This window comes from Stenella coeruleoalba, assembly GCF_951394435.1.
Source record: "Stenella coeruleoalba genome assembly, chromosome: 21".
NCBI lineage: Eukaryota > Metazoa > Chordata > Mammalia > Artiodactyla > Delphinidae > Stenella > Stenella coeruleoalba.
Genome location: NC_137167.1, coordinates 20953324 through 20974430, shown reverse-complemented (window position 1 = coordinate 20974430; position 21107 = coordinate 20953324). Strand labels below are relative to the sequence as shown.

At 39.8% G+C, this 21107-nt stretch overlaps 1 protein-coding gene across 1 annotated transcript; it reads right to left on the bottom strand.

The window, feature by feature from the left end:
• Nucleotides 1-1205: 1205 nt before the first annotated feature.
• Nucleotides 1206-19105, bottom strand: TRIML2 (tripartite motif family like 2). Its single transcript, XM_079909413.1, is given in 9 exon segments — nt 1206-3182; nt 6950-7050; nt 7222-7244; nt 9233-9386; nt 9388-9461; nt 10543-10737; nt 13004-13099; nt 13379-13630; nt 18896-19105. Coding segments are annotated over 8 exon segments (1404 nt in total). The 5' UTR covers nt 13568-13630; nt 18896-19105; the 3' UTR covers nt 1206-2610.
• Between the last annotated feature and the right edge of the window lie 2002 nt (nt 19106-21107).

Here is a 21107-nt window from a genome sequence, read left to right as displayed (position 1 = left end):
ACACCAAGTGAAGACAGAAACAGAGAAGGGAGTGATGTATCGATAAGACAAAGAACAGGACTTCCCTGGTGGCGCAGTGGTCGAGAGTCCGCCTGCCGATGCAGGGGACACGGGTTCGTGCCCCAGTCCGGGAAGATCCGTGAGCCATGGCTGCTGAGCCTACGCGTCCGGAGACTGCTCCACAACGGGAGAGGACACAACAGTGAGAGGCCCGCGTACCGCAAAAAAACAAAAAACAAAAAAAACAAAGAACAAAGATTTCCAGCAAACCACCAGAAGCTAGGAGAGAGGCATGCAACCATCTTCAGAAGGAAACGGCCCTGCGAACACCTTCATTTCTACCCTTCAGAACTATGAAAAAAGGCATTTCTGTTGCTTAAGCCACCCCGTTTGTGGTACTTCGTTATGGCTGCCCTAACAAACTAAACCACCAGTTCACCTGAATTTATTTACTGACCTTTTCATTTTGACATGGGTGCACCTCCCTTTCAAGACTTTACCCAATAACCATCACCCACCCAGCTCCATAATATACAACACTACTTACTGCTTTTTCCTCACTTTCAATATGTATTTGAGAATTTATGGGCTAAGGACTGTTTAACACAAGATAAAACAATGAACGGAAACAAGCACAGTCCTTACTCTCATGGAATTTAGTCTAGTGGGAAAGGCAATCAAAGAATCGTCCAAATAAATACAAAATTGCAACTGTGCTTTGCATAAAAGAAGCTGTAACTGGTGCAATGATGTCCCAGGATTCTCCCTTGTTAAGTTTGTCAAGGAGGGCTGCTTTGAGGAGCAACACTTAAGCTGAATTAGTGAAAAAGGGGAGAGTGGTGACTGAAGTCAGGGAAGTGTATGTGCAAAGTCTCTGTGACTGGTGGAAGGATACACTAGGCATCCATTTATTCAGAGGGTCAGTAGGCTGTGCTAAAGTATTATTTTCAAAGGCTAAAATTCATGATCCTCATACAAATATTGACAGTGATATGTCAAAGATTTTGCTCAACTCAGTAATTAGTTAGGGAACCAGTTAGAGAGTAAAGTCTGTTGCAAGAGAAATGAGAAGCAGTTTAAATAAAATTGCTTAGGGTAGATCCAAAACTGGTTAATACTCTAGATGGTAATAAAACCAAAACCTTTAAGGATTTCTTTTCTACCAGATAATTCTTCGAGTTAACATGTAACTTCAGTGTCTGGGTTCTCATCAGCTAATAACTACCAAAGTCAATTGCAGATGCATTTTCCTAAATAATTTAAATAATCTTTTTGTGTTGGTTAGACAATGTCTCAGACTGACATTGGTAGGACATGCTGCATTCTCTCTTGGTTTCTAAGTTTGGAAAAATAGTTCTTAAGAGTCAAAGTTGTGGAGGCAGGAGAAATTTGAGGTAAGATGAAGGTGAAGATTTAGACTCATATATACAATTATTATTAAATTCTCACATTTCCCTATAAAGTAAATCGTCATCTTTCCCACAGGAAATTGGGAAGGGCTTTGAGAACCATTGCTCTGAGTTCTAAATCTCAATGTTTCAAATGATCATCTAACTTCCAGCTCACTCACCTGAGCTAAACCCCACTTCTCAGATCAGGGCTACTTTCCCCTTAAGTCTTGTGATTTGATGTGAAGATATGCAATGACTTTTTCCAGGCTTACATTTTTTACAAATTTGAGACAGAGCTTGCTTTTAAAATGATGATCCAGGTTTAATTCTTTACCCTTGTCACTTACTAGATACTTAACAGCTATGTGACTTTAGGAAAATTAAATCACCTCTGAGCCTCAGCTTCTACATTTGAACAATAAAGATCAATACACACTTATAGGTTGTTAAAAACATAAAGGGAGATACACTATGATAAACCTTTCATTAAAAGTCCCTCTAATAAATATTTTTGTTGTCTTTTCAGCATTGTATGACCACCCCTGAACAAGGCTCTAGCAAAAAATTTTCAGTTGATTATCAAATAGAGAAAGTTGAAGGCAAATACAAGACACCACTACAACATTACTTAATGTAATAGTTTTTCAAAGCAGTGAACTATCAGGCTTCTTTTAAGAAATCTAGTTTTCCTTGTAAGAGAGAAGTTGGATACTTGAAATATTTTTAAAATACATTTTCTGCAACACCTCCTCCCCACTGAGATAAAGTATCCAGGGAACTTAAGTTGTCCTCTATTTGGAGTGATGTTAGAAGTCTTGACAATGTCAGGAATAGGATGTCTCCATTCTACATGTCACTCTGATGATAGCCTCAAATCTAAAGTCTTGATTATACCCAATTCTGTTTTCAGAAATCTCTAGAGTCCTTAACCTAGTCTTAAGGATCCCAGACTATTTCCGTCTCTAATTTCCCAATCTTATGCTGCATAGGCATTTGCTGTTCTAATTAACGTGGAGCCCTTCAGTTATTATCATCCATGATTCAGGTTAAATGTAACCTCTTCCACGAAATGCGTGTTGAAAGCCACATGAATGCAAAGGCTCTGGGGTGTTAACCTGGGTTCCAACTCAAGTGCTAAAAATCTTTTATTGGATTACTTTGTAAAATAATTTATATAAAGTCATGCTTGTAATATTCTGGCCTCTTGTGGTCTTAGATTTCACACCAAAGAAGGTTGAGGGCTAAAAGTACCATTACAAGAAGAAACGTGAGGGAGGCAGATGCTCAGAGAGTCTGAATTCATGCCTCCATTTGAAATACAAAGAGAAAATACAGGCCTGAGAGCTCCTTGGAAGGCGAGATCAGAGAAATTATAGATGAGGGATCTCTTTGTCACATCATAGAAGGATATCTGGCCATACTCATAGTCCAGGAAAACTCCAACTCTGTGCATTTGCTCTCTCCAGGAAACCCTTTTTAAAGGGGGAAAAGCCCAGAAAGTATAATCAGTTCCCATAATGGATCCTGTGAATAAGACCTTATCTCCGGAAGCACTTCTGCTGGCAGAGCTTCCGTGTACGCCCAGCTGCCACTGTGTTGCCTTTTCCACATCCACCTCCCAGTAGTGCCGCCCTGAGGTGAAGCTCTCCACACCCAACACAGTGGCGCTGAAGTCAAATCTCTCTGGGTGACTGGGTACATCCTGCTGCACATTTCTGAGTCTCACACTTCTCAGATCCTCAGATAAGACCAGACAGGGATGAGCTGTCTTAGGGTCCAAAGTTATAGGTCCTGCAGGGAGAAAGAAATTTAGTTAACCTAGGGGCTTGTCAGTGCCAGAGACTGATGATTTCTAACATGCAGGGGCTTCCTCATGAGTGGGCATGGGTCTCAGGCACAGATATGGGAGATGCAATCTAGGAGAGCACAGATAAAGGGACCCGGGCTTCCCTGGTGGCGCAGTGGTTGAGAGTCCGCCTGCCGATGCAGGGGACACGGGTTCGTGCCCCGGTCCGGGAAGATCCCACATGCCGCGGAGCGGCTGGGCCCATGAGCCATGGCCACTGAGCCTGCGCGTCCGGAGCCTGTGCTCCGCAGCAGGAGGGGCCGCAACAGTGAGAGGCCCGCGTACCGCAAAAAAAAAAAAAAAAGTAAGCAGATAAAGGGACCCCTAAGCTGTTTCAAGAAATGGGGGAATTTCCTGGTGGCCTAGTGGTTATGACTCCCATGCTTCCAATGCCAAAAAAGAAAAAAAAAAAGAAATGGACATCACAAAGGAACAAAGTCAATAAGATAATGGAAGGAGATTAAAATGAAATCTATCTGAGGAAGAAGAACAAAACAATGAATAATGAACTACGGAGAGGTTTAGAAATACCTCTCAAAACAGAAAGGAATTCTGCCAGGCTATAAAAATGACCTGATACTCAGTCCTAGCCCAGTATCACCTGAGACCCAACTCTAGTCCCTAAAGATCTTCTCCAAGCCTGGAACAGCCAGAAACATTAAGTCTTCTAATAGAGCAGTTAATTCATGGCTCTATCCTGTGACTGAACTGCTTTCTTCATCTTAAATATCACCAAGATGTGACAGATACTTAGAAACTGCTGCCAGCAGGCCCTTAATATTGAGTAAATCAAAAGAGAACATATCAGAGGCCAGAAATCCTGGGAGAATCCTCCAGAAAAATCAAGCTGAGATCAAGAACGCTCACTGTGATTTCTTATATGTGAATGAAAGTGGTATGTGCCTTCATATCGCTAACTGTTCCTTCTCATTTCTTTCTGTTCAACTTTTAAATATTCTGATTTCTCAGGGATTGGTCCTGGGTCTTACTTTTCACTACTTGTATTCTTTTCCCCTAAGTGCCTTTATATAGCCTCAGTTTTAAATATCTTCTATATGTTCATGACTTACTCCATAAAAAAGTTGACAAATACCAGTTGAACAAAACGCAGAAATTTCAAACATACTCCATCCAAAATGGAACTCCAAATCTATCCCTTCCCAGTTTCTACTTTCCAGTAGAACATTTATTGCTTTATAGTTGGTCAAGCCATAAACCTGTAGTAGTCCTTGATTTCTTTCTTTAACATCTAATCCAGCAGCAAGTTTTATGGGCAAATGAACTTAAATCTCTGCACTTAATTCATATCATTATTAAAGTGGTCTTAAAAGCCACAAGCCTTGAATTTTAAATTTCAACTTGTCCCAGGCTCCTAGTATTTCCAGAAGACTGGCAGAAATAAATGCAAATTTTCTCTAGAAGTATGTACACCTTCATTTCTGTCCTCAAAGAACTTCTAAAAATAATATTTAAGGAAAAAAGGAAAGCTTACTATTAAAAAAATCATTAACCCCACACTCAAAGTAAAAAAGTACTACTGAGTGAGACTAGCAGAAATAAATCTGAAGGACTTCCCTGGTGGCGCAGTGGTTAAGAATCCGCCTGCCATTGCAGGGGACATGGGTTTGATCCCTAGTCTGGGAAGATCCCACACACCACGGAGCAACTAAGCCCGTGTGCCACAACGACTGAGCCTGCGCTCTAGAGCCTGTGAGCCACAACTACTAAGCCCACATGCTACAACTACTGAAGCCTGCATGCCTAGAGCCTGTGCTCTGCAACAAAAGAAGCCACTGCAATGAGAAGCCAGTGCACTACAACAAAGAGTAGCCCCCGCTTGCAGCAACGAAGACCCAATGCAGCCAAAAATAATAAATGAATAAATTTATTTTTAAAAAATCTGAAGAATTTTACATACTGGAATTGCCAGGCAAACTCTACAATAATTTTTGCTTACTATGCTTAAAAAAAAAAAGAAAAACTTAAAAGTATCTACAGAATATAGGAAACTAAAGAAAGCAAGACTAAGTGGATTTGACAAAGAACTAAATACCTTATCTAGAAATAGAAATAAAATGTATTAAATAAAGTGCCAATGGATTACAAGAAAGCTACAGAAAAATGTCTCATTAGCATAAATGCAAAAATTCTTTAAAAACCATTACTACATTGAATCTGGCAATATGTAAAATGGCTAAAACATTATTACCAAGAGTTTATCTTGGGAATGAAAGGGTGGTTCAACATATGAAGCAAATATAATTCACCATATCAATATATAAAGGAAAAAAATAAATATTTTGGTAGATACAGAAAAAAGCATCTAATAAATTCAACATCTGTTCATGATACAAAGTTTTAGTGAATCAGGAGTAGACAGGGAACTTCCTCAACTTGACAAAAGGCAACTATGAAAAACCTACAGCTAACGTTAAACTTAAAGGTGAAAAACAATGCTTTCTTTCTTCCTAAGATCAGGAAGAAGGTAGATGATTCTCACCACTCCTATTCATCATATTGAAGGCACTAGTAAGTGCAAAAGGTAAGAAGAATACAGAAAAGGCTTACAGAAAGGAAGAAAAAAAAAGTCTATATTTATAGATTACTTGAATATCTTTGTAGAGAATCCCCTCAAAATCTATAAAAGTCACTAGATCTAATAAATCAGTTTAGCACAGTTGTAAGATACAATGTCAATCAATATGCACGAATATTTCTATATACCATCGATAAACTAGAAATAAATAAAATTTCAATTAGAAGTTGATATTTAATTCCATGAATAGAACTAAAAAATACTTAGGTATCTAATTAAATATGTACAATATTAGCTGAAAACTATGTTGAGAGAAATCAAAGATGACCTAAATAAAGGGAGATATACCACCATATCCCTAAATTGTTCTATAGATTCAGTGTAATACCAATCAAAACCCCAGCAGGTTTTTTGTAGATGCCAACAAGCTCATTTTAAAATTTATGTGAAGAATTTAGAGTACCCAAAATTATTTTTGAAGGAACAAATCTGAAGAACTCACAGTGCCCAATTTTAAGACTTTTTGTAGAGTAATCAATCAAGCCAACGTGGTATTAGCAAAAGGATAGATAGAATGATCAATGGACCTATTAGACTTGACATAGATCTGCTCATATGTGCCCACGGATTTTTAACAAATGATGTTGGAACAACTGGATACATACATGTACTAAAAGAGGAGGGGAGTTGTACCATATCTCGAATCGTACATAAATATAACTTTAGGGGTCCCACTGGCAGTCCAGTGGTTAAGACCCTGTGCTTCCACTGGTTCGATCCCTGGTCAGGGCACTAAGATTCTGCATGCCACACAGTGCAGCCAAAAAACAACTTTAAATGAACACAAAACTTTAAATGAACAATAGACCTAAATGCAAAAACTAAAACTGTAAAAATTCTAGAAAGAAATCTTTGTTGGGGTAAAAAAAGATTTCTTAGGACACAAAAAGCACACACCATTTAAAAAAGAAAAAGGTAACTTCAAAATCTAAAACTTCTGCTCTTCAAAAGACACTATTAGGCAAATGAAAATATAAACCACAGGAGAGAAATATTTGCAAATAGAGTAGTTTTAAATCCTTAAGCTATCTGGAATTTCACTTATGGTAGGATGTTCATTTTATCCTCAAATACAAATGTAAAGTGTCCTGTGATCATGGATGTGTGTCAACTCACTTTGCAGCACTTCTAGCATTTTGCTCATTCCTGTTATTTGGCATAAACTCAGGTCTGTGATTCGGGCGGGCTCTAGACACTGAAGCAGTAGTGACTCACTCCTGTTAAAGAAAGGACAATCTCAGTTACCTGTGTAGACCGCAGGCCCCTCCATCCAGAGGATGGATCTCATTACATGGCCTTGCTATCCGCACCCCAACATCTCTAACCCCTGTGTGCTCACAAATCAGATTGTCAATCTGACCTAAGTGTTTCCAAAATGAATAACTTACCTTTCCAAAGAATATCTTGCATTCTACGGGGTGAAAAGAGACAAAATTACTAGCAGGTATTTAAGCCAAGCCTTTTGTGAATTGTGCTCATGAAAGTATTTTCTCTTATAATAATGAAACTCGATTTCCATGTAATTTCTTCAGCCTCATGGTGCTAATTCTCAGATACCAAAGTTCGACACTGAATAGGAAAAGTCAGAAAAATGCTTGAAATCACTGTTATATTCCCAAGGGATTTAATCTTCTATACCTCAAATTCACAATGCTCCACATTCAAATTCTGCCCGTCTATTTGCTTTCTGTCCTGGGGCTGGCAGGAATTGAGCCTGCTGCCCCGCGTCCTCCGCCTGGGCTTCCTGCAGCCACAGAGACAGGCATAGCCTCGTGGGGTGGGGGGGCAGGCTCTGGGGGTCCCTGCCCCGGGAGTGTCCACCTGTGGGAAGGGTGGGCTTTGTTCCCCGAAGAGGGGCCTGCTGAGCCCTGGGTGGCAGGGCGGGGGTACATCTGGGACACCCTGGGCCCCAGCCAGCCCTGTGGTGACCCACTCAGGCCTTGGGCAGATGCAGGAAGGAGGGGACCCAGGGGCGCACGGGACGGGGCCACTGACCCACGCTGGGTGTGGGAATGGGCCTTTGTGTGGCCGCAAGTGCTTCTGTCCCCTGTGGGTGTTGGGGCGTGGGTGTTCCTGGGCGGGTGGGAACCCAGGGGCGGCCGGTGGAGGGGCAGGGCGCCCTCGGAGACTCCTGAGAGGCAGTGGGTTCAGGACCTGGGGGTGGCGGGCCCAGTAGGCCCAGAAGGAAGCCCCCTGTGGGGAGGGGCTGGGGGGGCCTGGCAGTGGCAGGGGTGGGAGCCACGGGCATGGTGGGGCACCCAGACCCTGGGGTTGCCGGCTGCCCTGTTCTTCAGCCCCTGAAACAGAGGCTCCCGGACTCCAGGGCCTTGTGATTGATTGAGGACCCCGGGGCATTTCTGCAATGGGGCTGTCTTGCTGTTTATCTTCTTGGAATATAAAGTTGGAAAGATTTAGAAATTGCTCTTTAGTCATTCATTTAAAACAATAATAAACTCATTAGTTATTAAAAAACAAACAAACAAAAAAGAAAAGAATTGAGCCTGCTAAGCTGGGGATAGTGGCTGGAACCAGGTCAGGAACTGAACATAACTCGGTCACACCTATCTGCACTGTCTGGAACTACGCATGGCTCTAGAACAGAACCTAAGGGTTTATGTGCAGGGGCTTCTCAAAGTACTCATATTGCAAATGTGGGCTTGGCAGAAGGATATAAACAGTCTTCAAAAGATAAAAATTTACTTTTTGAAAATAGTAATGCATGTTACTCAACAAAATTTAAAATACACAATACTGGCAATTCCCTGGGGGTCCAGTGGTTAGGACTCTGCACTCTCACTGCCAAGGGCCCGGGTTCAGTTCCTGGTTGGGAACTAAGATCCCACAAGCTGCGCAGCCTGGCCAAAAATAAAAAAATAAAAACTACAAAGAATCAAAACAGTTTAAAAAACAAACAATACTATACAAGTAAGTCTCACCCTTGTTTCCCAAGGTTACTGCTGATTACTATGTTTGTGTTTATTTTGCCAGAGGTTGTCTGAATGTTAATGAGCATATACGCTTATACATATTCTCTAAATAACAAAAAGTTTTCTGCATGTTTTTTTCACTTAATGAGATATCCTGAAGATAATCTTTTAGTGCATTTAGAACTGCTTTACTCGTTTTTTTATGGTTGCAGAATATTCTATTGTAGGGATACATCATAATTTGACTAACCAATTATTTACCTTATTAAAGGACATCTCAATTCATATTTACTACTGATCAGTGAAGCAGCTCTATACATACCATGATTTTATAATGAGTCATAATGCTTTTGGTAGCCTTCACGTATGACTGAAGATCACTGGGTACTGTGTTCTAGAACTGGCCCCTAATAAGTACTGTCCACTTCTCATTTCTCAAATACTGTAGTGAAGGTTATTCCCAGAATCTTACCTGGAGAAATGCTGAGGCAGATTGCCCACACTTCTTCTCCAGCTCTGTGGTGATCTTCTGGAGGCCGCAGATCTGTTCAGAGAGCCTGACTTCACTCTCCCTCAGTTTACTCATGTTCTCTCTCCCCAAACAGTTCAGTCTCTGCAGAAGCATCCTTATTACTATTCAACAGCTGACAATTTCTCTTATTCACTAATTCAACCATCTCTTTAAAAACCTGCTTTACTGCCTGCCACCCCAGAAACAGAAATAATTAGACAAGGCCAGGATATTCGTCTGTGTCAAGCAAGACACCTCAAGAGAAACTTGATTCTTTGACACAATATATTTATGTTGATGTGGACAGTATCCACATAGTCTACTTAATCAGTTCACAACCTGGACCTAAAACAGATCACTTTTTTTTGCTGTGCAGTTTTGTTCAGGAAGTTTCCTATTTCCTTCATTAAATTAAAACTATGACTTATTATAATTTAATTAAAAATTAAATTCACTGATGAGAATAAAATAGATAATCAAACCAAAAAGGATACCAGTTTCCTTTCTATCCTTGCAAAGAAGCTCCACCTAGTTAAATACATGAATGTTCCATGTTATTTTTTTCTTAACTCAAGTGATATCATACTCCACTGCTGATCTGACAGCTTGCTTTTTTCTTAATAAATAATATGCTCTTGGAGAGCATTCCTTATGTATACATATAGAGCCATGTTATCTTTTCTAAACGCTGAAGAGCATTCCATTGTATGTCCTGTACAATGTAGTTCATGAGTCCAACAGTGATGGATACAGGTTGTATCTACTCTCTTCCTATCAACAAATATTATAGTAACACCTAATACTTACATTACACAATAATGTACACACATACAAACACTATTTAAAGAGCTTTATGTAGATTATCACACTGAAGCCTCACAACAATGTTATGAACTAAGGGCTATTATCCTCATTTTACAGCTAAGGAAACCAAGTCAGAGGTTAAGCAACATGTCTAAGGTCACCTAGAGGCTAGTAAATTGCAGAACCCAGATACGAATCTCATCAATCTGGCTTCAAAGACTACCTCAAAGCCACGGCTCTATACTGAAATAATTTTACCGCACTTCCTTACCCACGTGTCTTTTTATATGCATGTAAGTATATTTGCGAGATAAATTATCAGAAATAGAATTGCTGGATGACTATATCCCTTCTTTTAATAGATCCATGGTTGTCAGTGGATGTCTTATTCTAGAATTGACATACTGTTCAGCTCTTCTTTCTCTCATTTCCCAAATATTGTTAAGATGCCATGTTTCACATCTCACCTGTAGTATTTCCTGGAACTTCTCCTTTAGCTTTGTGGCAAACTCCATCAGTTGGTTCTGACTGGCTTCTCTCAAGTTCAGGTTGAATCCACACCCTTGTGGACTCTGGAAGTTCACTTTGTTTTCTTCAATCATCAACCAGAACCTTATCCTATATTCAGACTCAATCATTGCTTTAAAATTCTGTTCTTCTTCCTTCACCATAGATGACAGAATTCAGGTTAAACACCACAGATAAATACCTATGGTTACTTTCCATCTATAATTTTAATATAAAGACAAGGAAATATAAAAGTACAGGGGAAGAACTAACAGATACATAATACAAAGGACAGAGAGAATTTCAGAGTCAACATCAGCCAAGATATCACTACTATCTTAGAACATGAAATGCAGATGAAGAAATGTTAATTGACTTAGAAAACTGAGGAATCTCTACAACCTCAGTGACCAAAAAGGAGACCAGGAAAACCGGAAGGCAGCACCAATGGCTTTTGCTGCTTTGGATAGGGGGTGTGAGATGCTTTGGATAGGGGGTGTGAGAAAAGAGGAATCAAAAGGTGACTCTAAGGTTTTTAGACAAAGAATACAGTTGCCAAAACATAGAAAGGAAAAGTACGGAAGGGATAGGCTCCAGAGTGGGGAGGGTATCAGCAGCTGAGTGTGGGATATGTCAATTTTGATTAGTCAGTTAGCCATCCAAGGAGAGATGCTAGGCAGGAAGTCGGACATGAAAACCCACCACCGGGAAGTCTGAGCTAAAGACATCCATTGGGAGTAGTCAGCTTAATGACCATATTTAACCTCCTGAGACTCTGTGGAGTCAAGATTTATCAAGAACCTGACTATTCTCACCACTTCTACCACCCCTCCCCCGCAGTTCACCATTACCTGTCCTTGACTATTGCAAAGAGTCCCCTTCAGGTCCCCCCACCTGTGCTCTCACCCTCCTACAGTCTTATTCTCATTCAGCAGCTAGACTATTCCTACGAAAATGGAAGTTAGATCACATTACTGCTCTGTTCAAAAGTTTCCACTGGCTTCCTTTTTTCATTAAAAAATAATAAATTTTTAAAAAGAGAGAAAAAAGAAAAGAAAATCAACTTCCTTATAAGATGTGGCCTTCTGATCTCATCACCTATTAGCCTCCACTTCCTTCATAACCCCAACCAAGGACACACCAGTCTTGAGAGCTTTGTACTTGCCCTTCCCTCTGCCTAGAATATTCTTCCCATGACTGCACAGCTCACTTCCTCACCTCCTCGAGTCTTCTCAAAACCAATTTTGGAATGACAAGGTCCTGATCACTTTGTTTAAAAGTACATCTCATCACTCTTTCCTGTTTTTTTAAATAAAATGTACAGCACTTAACAATGTAACATACTACACATTTTACTTGTTTACCTCCACTAGAATGTCAATTGCACAAGGCCAGGATTGTTTGTTTTGTTTTTCTTTTCACTACTGTATCCCCAGCACCTAGCATAGCTCCTGGCAAACAGTGGGGCCCCAATATTTGTTAATATATGGTGCTTGGAGCTGAAAAAAATGCCTACCATCCTCAACTGGATGAGAATCTAGTATAACTAGCAGAACAGTTACATATGAAGGGAGGGTCTGAAATTAGAAGTGAAATGTGCATAATGGATGGTGATTCCTCAATTTGAATAGTAATTCTTTATTTTTTTTTTATTGAAGTATAGTTGACACAATGTTGTGTTAGTTTCAGGTGTACAGCAAAGTGACTCAGTTACACATGTATTTCTCAGATTCTTCTCCCTATATATAAAATATGTATATTTATAGATCTAAATATATATATATCTGTTTTATATATAGTACTGTATATGTTAATCCCAAACTCCTAATTTATACCCCCCCCCACCCTGGAATAGTAATTCCTAAATTGCCCTTTAAATGGCTTCAGGATTTACATGGCCACCAAAAAAAGTACATAAGATGCTCATTCTCCTATGGCATTGTTATAAACTGTGCTATCAGTCTTTGCCAATAAGGGATGCAAATGCCATCTCACTAACAAATTTAATATAGTTAATTTGTATTTCTCTTACCATGAGCTTATGGACCAATTCAGTATGTTCAAAAGATATCTGCATTTTCTTTTCTGTGAACTCTCATGTCTGATCATTTTTCTGTGGAGTTTCTAGTCTTTTGCTCATTGACTTTTTTTTTGGCTGTGCGGCATGTGGGATCTTAGTTCCCCAATCAGGGTTAGAACCCATGCCCCCTACAGTGGGAGCCTGGAGCGTTAACCACTGGACCACCAGGGAAGTCCCCTGCTTATTGACTTTTAAGAGCTTTTTACACGTGAAGAAATTAACACTTTTCCTACCTATGGATTTCAAGTAGTTTTTCCTGCTTTGTCATTTGATTGTGTTTATATTATTTGCTATCCAACATTATGGGTAATTTCCCCCTAAGGATCAAGATAAGCACTGACCTGCATCATCACCATTCTTTCTTGCTCATCAGCCAATATGCTTTTAGCTACTTCAAGTTTCTCCTTCAATGTGTTCAATATCTCCTGGAATAACTTCTGCAGAGAAATATATCACAGAATTCCAGGTAAAGTAATTGCTTTACAACAGATAGATTCCTAACCTTAGACAACTGAAAGGCCAATAGCCCTGACTACAATGTTTTCCTAGCCTTGAAGTTGAAGGTCTAAATATGGTACTTATCTAGTATTCTTTGATAAACATCAACTAAGGGAATGGTCTTGGAGGATCAGAATATCTGTCCTCCAAATAAATAAAGTAATAAATAAGAGGAGGCAGCCAGAATGACAGTGGTCTGGGATCTGCATGAAGCTTACCCTATAATTCTCAGCAGCCTCTTGTACTCCATATACCACGTGATTCTTGTGCTCCTGGGACGTGAAGTACTTGTCACAAAGCGTGATTTGGTCATCATGGCAGAACCGCTGTGGTGGCTCCAGATGTATCTCATAGTGGGCATCTTCTGGGATTTCTTGCTCTAACTGGGAGCGGAGCCTTTTGGACATGCCGGCAGGTGGCCCTAGTTGAAAATTGGGCTGCTTCTGATGTGGAATACACCTCCCCGTACTCTGAAAAGGAAAAGAGTGGCAGTGTTCTAGTGCATACACTTGTTAACCTCAGTCCGCAGTCAAGCGTCAGCAGCTCAGTGCATCCTGGACTCCTCAAATCCAGCAAATCTTTGGCAGCCACGTGCTTGGGAAAGGAGACAGGAGTTACACGAACGATCAAGTTTCCTAAGAATTTCAAGCAATTGGTTGAAAATTATTTACAAGTGACAACACAGCAAGCCACCTCCCTGCAAGTCATTAAAAAAAAAAGAGGGACTTCCCTGGTGGTCCAGTGGTTAAGACTAAGCCCTTACACTGCAGGGGGCACGGATCAGGGAACTAAGATCCCACCTGCCATGCGGCATGGCCTAAAAAAAAGAAAAAAGAAAAGAAAAAAAATGGTGCTCAAAGAAGGCACACTGCTGCAAAGAGCATGAGAGGAACTTAGGAGCTTCTGGGACTAAGGGGAGGCAGAGGCAGAGCCTAGCCTCAGGCACTCAGGTCGCAAATTAAAGGAATCACTCACCCAGTGCTTGCACGAGCCAAAAAGCAAGGGCCTCCTTGTATACCTCCTTAAACCACAGAAAGGTGAGGCAACGGGTTACTACGTTTAAGGAAGGGCTTACTTTCAGATTTCAAGGTGCGCATACATGAGAAAAGCGCCCTTTTGGACTCCCTAAGTGCGCGTGCGCCTGAGTGACGTAAGGCAAGGTTTGCGCCCGAAGCCCAAAGCACGTCTCACTAGAGACTTGGCCATTAAAAGGTGTTCGTTAAAAAAGTAAATAGGGCTTCCCTAGTGGCACAGTGGTTAAGAATCCGCCTGCCAATGCAGGGGACAAGGGTTTAAACCCTAGTCCGGGAAGTTCCCACATGGCGCAGAGCAACGAAGCCCGTGCGCCACAACTACTGAGCCTGCGCTCTAGAGCCCGCGAGCCACAACTACGGAAGCCCGCGTGCCTAGAGCCCATGCTTCTCAAGAGGAGAAGCCAACGCAATGAGAAGCCCACGCCCTGCACCGAGGAGTAGCCAGCGGCTCGCTGCAACTAGAGAAAGCACGCACGCAGCAAGGAAGACCCAACGCAGCCAAAAAAAACAAATAAACAAATAAATAAAATAGATTTTAAAATAAATAAATAAATAAAACAACCCCCCCAAATAAATAAAACCTTTTCAAACATAGTAAAGCGAAATTGCACACATTTATATGTACATATACATATATTTTTTCATATATACATGTATATATATATGTACATATGCACAGATATACATATGTACATACAGATTTTAAGGAAACAGAACAAGGGATCTATAATCTCTTACATCCAGATAATTCTGATTACCTTTGAGCAACAATTCTACCTTTTCACTAGAAACATTTTAATTATATTCTTAAAATGTATTACCTACTGAATTTGGGAATCTCCTTCCCAATAAAGAATTGCCTTAGTTTCCTTGTTTAATCCCATCTCTAGCCGTTGTTGGGTGACACCATAACACCGAGTATTAATTGATCAAAATTCTCTAATTTACATCTGCCCAGTCCATCTCATTAGCCAGTTCTTTTGACAATAGCTCTTGAAAGGAATTGACCTGCCAGAGCGCAGAACTCCCAAACTTCCATTTCTGGATTTATTAGCTTCTTCTGCCTCTCACGCTCTCAATTCCACCCAAACTTGATCATCAACCAATCAATCTCTTCACCCTCTTTTAATTTTTAAGATATGCAAAACTTCAAAAAAAATGTCTGAAGTTGTTACTCTTATATACGTGATGACACATATTTTTTTAGGGTACATATTAAAGCAGCAGACTTGATTTGCCTTTTCACCGTGTTGACATTTGCACTGATAGTAGATAAAACTGCTGGTGTCTTACCATTAATCAAGGAAGTAGCACCATAGTCATTTATTGTATTTTTAAAATCTCTACCTATTTCCATGCTCCCAGTTTAAAAGAGAAAAAAAAAAGCCTGTTTTCTTATTTCTTGATGCAATAGTAAAGTATTAAATCTCAACCCTGAGTACAAGACTTAGCATTCTGGGTGACAAGATGGAAAATATGTGTAAAGCATTTATGCTGCATATGGAAAAACAATGGTTGTCTCACAAAAAAGCATTTTCTATGATTGTTTGAGTTGTAAGCCATACTAGCGGCGTTTTTTCATAGGTCATTTTTAGTAGAAAGAACAAATGAGACAAACTGTGGTCATTCAGATGTAGTGATTTGGAAAGACATTTTCTCAAACACTGACAGAATGACCCTGTCATTTCAAGGAAACCAAGTGAGTGTATTAGTTCCCAATGATAAAATTGGAGCTTTTAAGCAAAAATGAGAGTTTTGGAAAACTTGTGTCTACTATTCTAAGCTTGACAGTTTCCCACTACTTGGTCTTTTCTGATGAAATTGGTAGCAATATTAACAACTGGGTTTTTTTTGCTATTGCATAATGAAATGTGTCAACATTTGGAAAATCTGCAAATTCGGTGAACCAATTGTTTTCCAAAAGACCAATGCATGATGTTACAAGATTATGCAAGGGTAAAGTGAACTCAAAGTATAAGACAGATCAATGGATTTTAATGTTACAGAGGACAAATGTTCATTAATATGATTTCAAAAAAAAGAAAAACACAATTATCTGAAAAAGGTATTAGAATGATCTCCCCTTTTCCAACTATGTATTCGTGTGAGGATAGATTTTCTTCCTGTACGTCAACTAAAATAACATTGCAATAGGGCTTCCCTGGTGGCGCAGTGGTTAAGAATCTGCCTGCCAATGCAGGGGACATGGGTTCGAGCCCTGGTCCGGGAAGATCCCACGTGCCGCGGAGCAACTAAGCCCATGCGCCACAACTACTGAGCCTGCGCTCTAGAGTTCGCAAGCCACAACTACTGAGCCCGCGTGCTGCAACTACGGAAGCCTGTATGCCTAGAGCCTGTGCTTTGCAACAAGAGAAGCCACTGCAATGAGAAGCGCGCGCACCGCAAGGAACAGTAGCCCCTGCTCGCCTCCACTATAGAAAAGCCCATGCACAGCAACAAAGACCCAAGGCAGCCAAAAATAAAATAATAAAATAAATTTTAAATTAAATAAAATTAAAAATATTTATTAAAAAAAAAAAACACTGCTGGGCTTCCCTGGTGGCACAGTGGTTGAGAATCTGCCTGCCAATTCAGGGGACACGGGTTCGAGCCCTGGTCTGGGAAGATTCCACATGCCGCGGAGCAACTAGGCCCATGAGCCACAACTACTGAGCCTGCGCGTCTGGAGCCTGTGGTCCGCAACAAGAGAGGCCGCGACAGGGAGAGGCCCGCGCACCGCGATGAAGAGTGGCCCCCGCTTGCCGCAATTAGAGAAAGCCCTCGCACAGAAACGAAGACCCAACACAGCCAAAAATAAATAAATAAATATTTTTTAAAAAACTATAAACAAAAAACACTGCAATAGATGGAATGCTGGAGTAGATATAAACGAGAAATTAAAGAGATTTGCAAAATTGTAAAACCATGCCACTTGTCTCGAGAATTATTCAGAAAAGGTTCTTCATAAAAATGTTATATTTATTTTTAATATTTCTTAAAAGTTCTAATTATGAATATAGTAATGCACCTGTAATTCTGGTACATTTTGCCAGATTCCCAACAACAAAGATCATGTAATTTTGCATTTCAAACAACCTGAGAAGGTGTCAAACTTCACTTGGTCAGTGAGAAATTGTATCCTTATTTATAGCTTGCATTTATTTTATTATTAATAAAGCTATTATTTTCATATGCTTAAGAGCCATTTTCATTTCTTTTTCTATGAACCATGTTTAAGCCTTTCAGCTGTTTTTTCCTACCAGGTTTTTGGTCTTTTTTCTTAATTTTAAGATATACACTGAAAAGATTATCTGCTTATTATACAAATTGCAAATATTTTCTCTCTATGTATCATTTGGATTTGACTTTACTTCAATTTTTTCTTGCTGGGTCCTTCAAACCCTTGTGGCTTCTCTTGTCTTGCCTCCCTGAACTTGTCCTAGACTGGAAAAAAAAAAAAAACTGATCAGTTACAAAAAATGAAGAAGTTTAGAAAGCCAGTAGTCACTCCTGGCTTTATCTTACTTGAGCTCTCAGCAGTCAACATAGTTGGCCAGGACCCTCCTCGTGGAATGGTTTCTTCTCTTTGGATTCAAGATCATGTAAATGACATCCCTCCTACGTTACTCGTCTGTTTCCCAGCATTCTTTTTTGGCTTGGAATCCTCTTGAACCTCTAAGTTTGGGTGTTCTTCCAGGGTCAGTTCTTGTCCCTTGCCTTATTCTAGTTCCAATGTCTCCCAGGTAATCACATTTACTTCCAAAAGTTTAAGTACCACTCTCCAATTTAAGCTTCTGCCCAGACCCAGAACTCCCAACTCATTTGCAGTTAAGTCTAATAAGCATCCCACCTAACTATAACATTATTCAGATTTCAATATTCAGAAGCCTTCCCTTCCCCCAACTTACTTTAAAATATCATCATTAAGTTTAAGCCACCATCATTTCATCATCTCAACTAGGTCATATTCAACCCTGTCCCACTCCTGTCTCCAACTCCTCAGCTTAACAACCAGAATATTAATTTAAAACCTAAATCAGGTTTCTAATCATTTCTAACAACTTTCCATAGCATTTAGGATACAGTCCAAATGACTAACAGTCCTAGATGGTCTGGCCTCCTGCCCGCATTTAATCTCACCTATTGCTTTCCTCCAACCATTCATTGTCCATTCCAACTACGACAAATTTATCTGTGCTCTTTCCGCTTCCCCAGCTGGCCATGCTTTTCTCTCAAGATTCTGCCATTCCAGCTCCTTCTTTCCTCCCTACAGTTCTCAGCTCAAACACCACTTCCTCAGAGAGGCCTTTCTGTAACTGCCCAACTTGAAATACCTTCCTACCATTCATAATCATTTTCTTTGTATCTATTTTACCTAATAATATTTTTAGACATATTTTAAATCAAACCAGCACAAAGGGAAATCAGGAGCAGAGAATAGAGATTACATATTTTTACAGAAACCAAGAGAAAGCAAAGTAGAATAATTTGTCTCATGAGTATAATTTTATCTATGTGCCAAATTCATACCTATCCTTGTTTTTCCCAATTTTATTTATTTTTTGGCCCTGGCTTTCTCACTTACCCTTTTATACCATTCCATGGCATATATATTTTTAAAGCTTCCATAAATATTAAAATCAAGTTTAGGTATTTAAAGAAAACCATGATTAAGGAAATGATCTTCAGAGAAAAACTTACCTTTCTTTGTAATCCTAGGTATTTCCTTCAGGGAAAATAGCTAGAAAAATGGAGACTGAAGAGCTTTCGTCTGTTCAGCTACTCCCTTAATCCCTCCCTCTCCCCATCAGGTAGAAAACCTGTGAAGTTTCAAATCCTATGCATATAATAAATCTACGACAGTGGTCGTCAAACTTCAGGGAGCAGTAGAATCATCTCAGCTTCATTCAAACAGAGTTCTGCGCCCCACCCTGAGAGTCTCTGTTAGGACAGATCTGAGGTGGAGTCTTAATTTACATTTTAATGCGTTCCTAAAAAATACTGAATAGCCAGGGACTTTGTTCAGGAGTTTCAATCTCTGTAGATGGGTGGATATTTTGTTCTTTGCTACATCTCCAAGGTCTTTTTAAGGGGCTACTATCTGGTAGGCACTCACTATATAAGTTTTTGTTTGTTTTTCGTTTTTCATGAACATCCTGGATACAGTAACAATTTCACAGGAAGAGATTCTTCTCTAAGCCATTACCCTAGAACCTCATAGTGTTCCTTCCTTAGCCATACCATTTAATCTTAAGCTGTTAGATACAATAGTTTCATTAGAAGATGATGCCTGATTTCATTGTTTCCAGAATGTTTGCTGAAAGAAGTGATCACTGCATTATTTGTAGATAGAAAAGAGTAGAAATAACTGCCTGAGTGAGGAATGTGTCACAGATGGGAGGTCAGGGGACAATCTCAGATAGTTCACGGTTGACCTCAGTGGAAGGAAAATCTGCACAGCTTCCCAAGTTTTATAATTCTGTCTCTGGTAGGTTTTATTTTTTATTTGTTTTTGCCTCAGTCAATTCCCTGCTGATCAAACATCAGTGCCTGGTTTTTTGTTGTTGTGGTTTTCAAACTGCTGACGGGATAATGAAAAAATTCTTCTGCTTGCTATCTGACCTTCCAAAACCTGGTTCCACCCTGTGGAATCTTAAGTACCTCCTTTCCCCTTATCTCAAACAACACTCCCCACACACACCCTCTTCTCCTTCAAGTAAATCACATTCTTTTCTGTGTGTCCCTCCCTCCTCAGCCTTCTTCTCTACTCTTTTTCTACTCAGTCTACCTTTTTTCTTTTAAGCTTGGATGCAGCCAACTTCTGTGAAGATTATATCAATTACCTGGTCGTTTATTCTTATCATCCTGAGCTTTCATAATTTATATGATTTCATTCTGGTAGGAAAACATTGTAACCTTTGAATCAAAGGGTTAAACATCAAGCAAAATTCTCATATCTTGGAGTCTTGTAAGGTCCATCTTAGACTCTAAGTAAATAGTAAATTATTCTGGAAGACTGTAGACTGTGTTTTAACTAAGATAATTCTGTAAATAGCACCATGTGACACAGTGTGCTAGGCTCTTTTTAAATCTCTATATTTCCCACAATCCTGTGAGGTATGTGGTATCAATACATTTTACTGCTGATAAAGCTCATGATTTTGAGGTTAAGTAGTTGATCCAGAGCACTCAGTACAGAAAATTTGAATCACAGCCAAATTTCATCATACTTCCTTACCTCTATTAAATGTTAACTAAAAATTTTGCCAATTTATAAAAGAAAATGCCTCAAATTTAAATTACAGTTTACCACAAGATACTTTCATAGGCCTCCAGTAACAATGGTATAGTCAATAACTTCAATTGTTTGACTTAAAAATCTACCCTGGGGCTTCCCTGGTGGCGCAGTGGTTGAGAATCTGCCTGCCAATGCAGGGGACACGGGTTCCAGCCCTGGTCTGGGAAGATCCCACATGTCGCAGAGCAACTGGGCCCGTGAGCCACAACTACTGAGCCTGCGCGTCTGGAGCCTGTGCTCCGCAACAAGAGAGGCCACGATAGTGAGAGGCCCGTGCACCGTGATGAAGAGTGGCCCCTGCTTGCCGCAACTAGAGAAAGCCCTCGCACAGAAACGAAGACCCAACACAGCCAAAAATAAATAAATAAATTAATTAATTTTTTAAAAATCTCCCCTAAGCATTAAATTCTTGTGATAAATTAAGCTGATAAAAATAGTAAACCTGGAGTTTTAAAATATTACAGTGCTTTGTATATATTTGGGTCCCCACTTAAAATCACAAATCTTAAGTCAGTGACTCAATTGTATATTTCAGATTGGAGTTACATGGCTATTACCATAAGCTATGTACTCCTAAACATTAGGAATGACACTAAATAGATTTTTACATGTTCA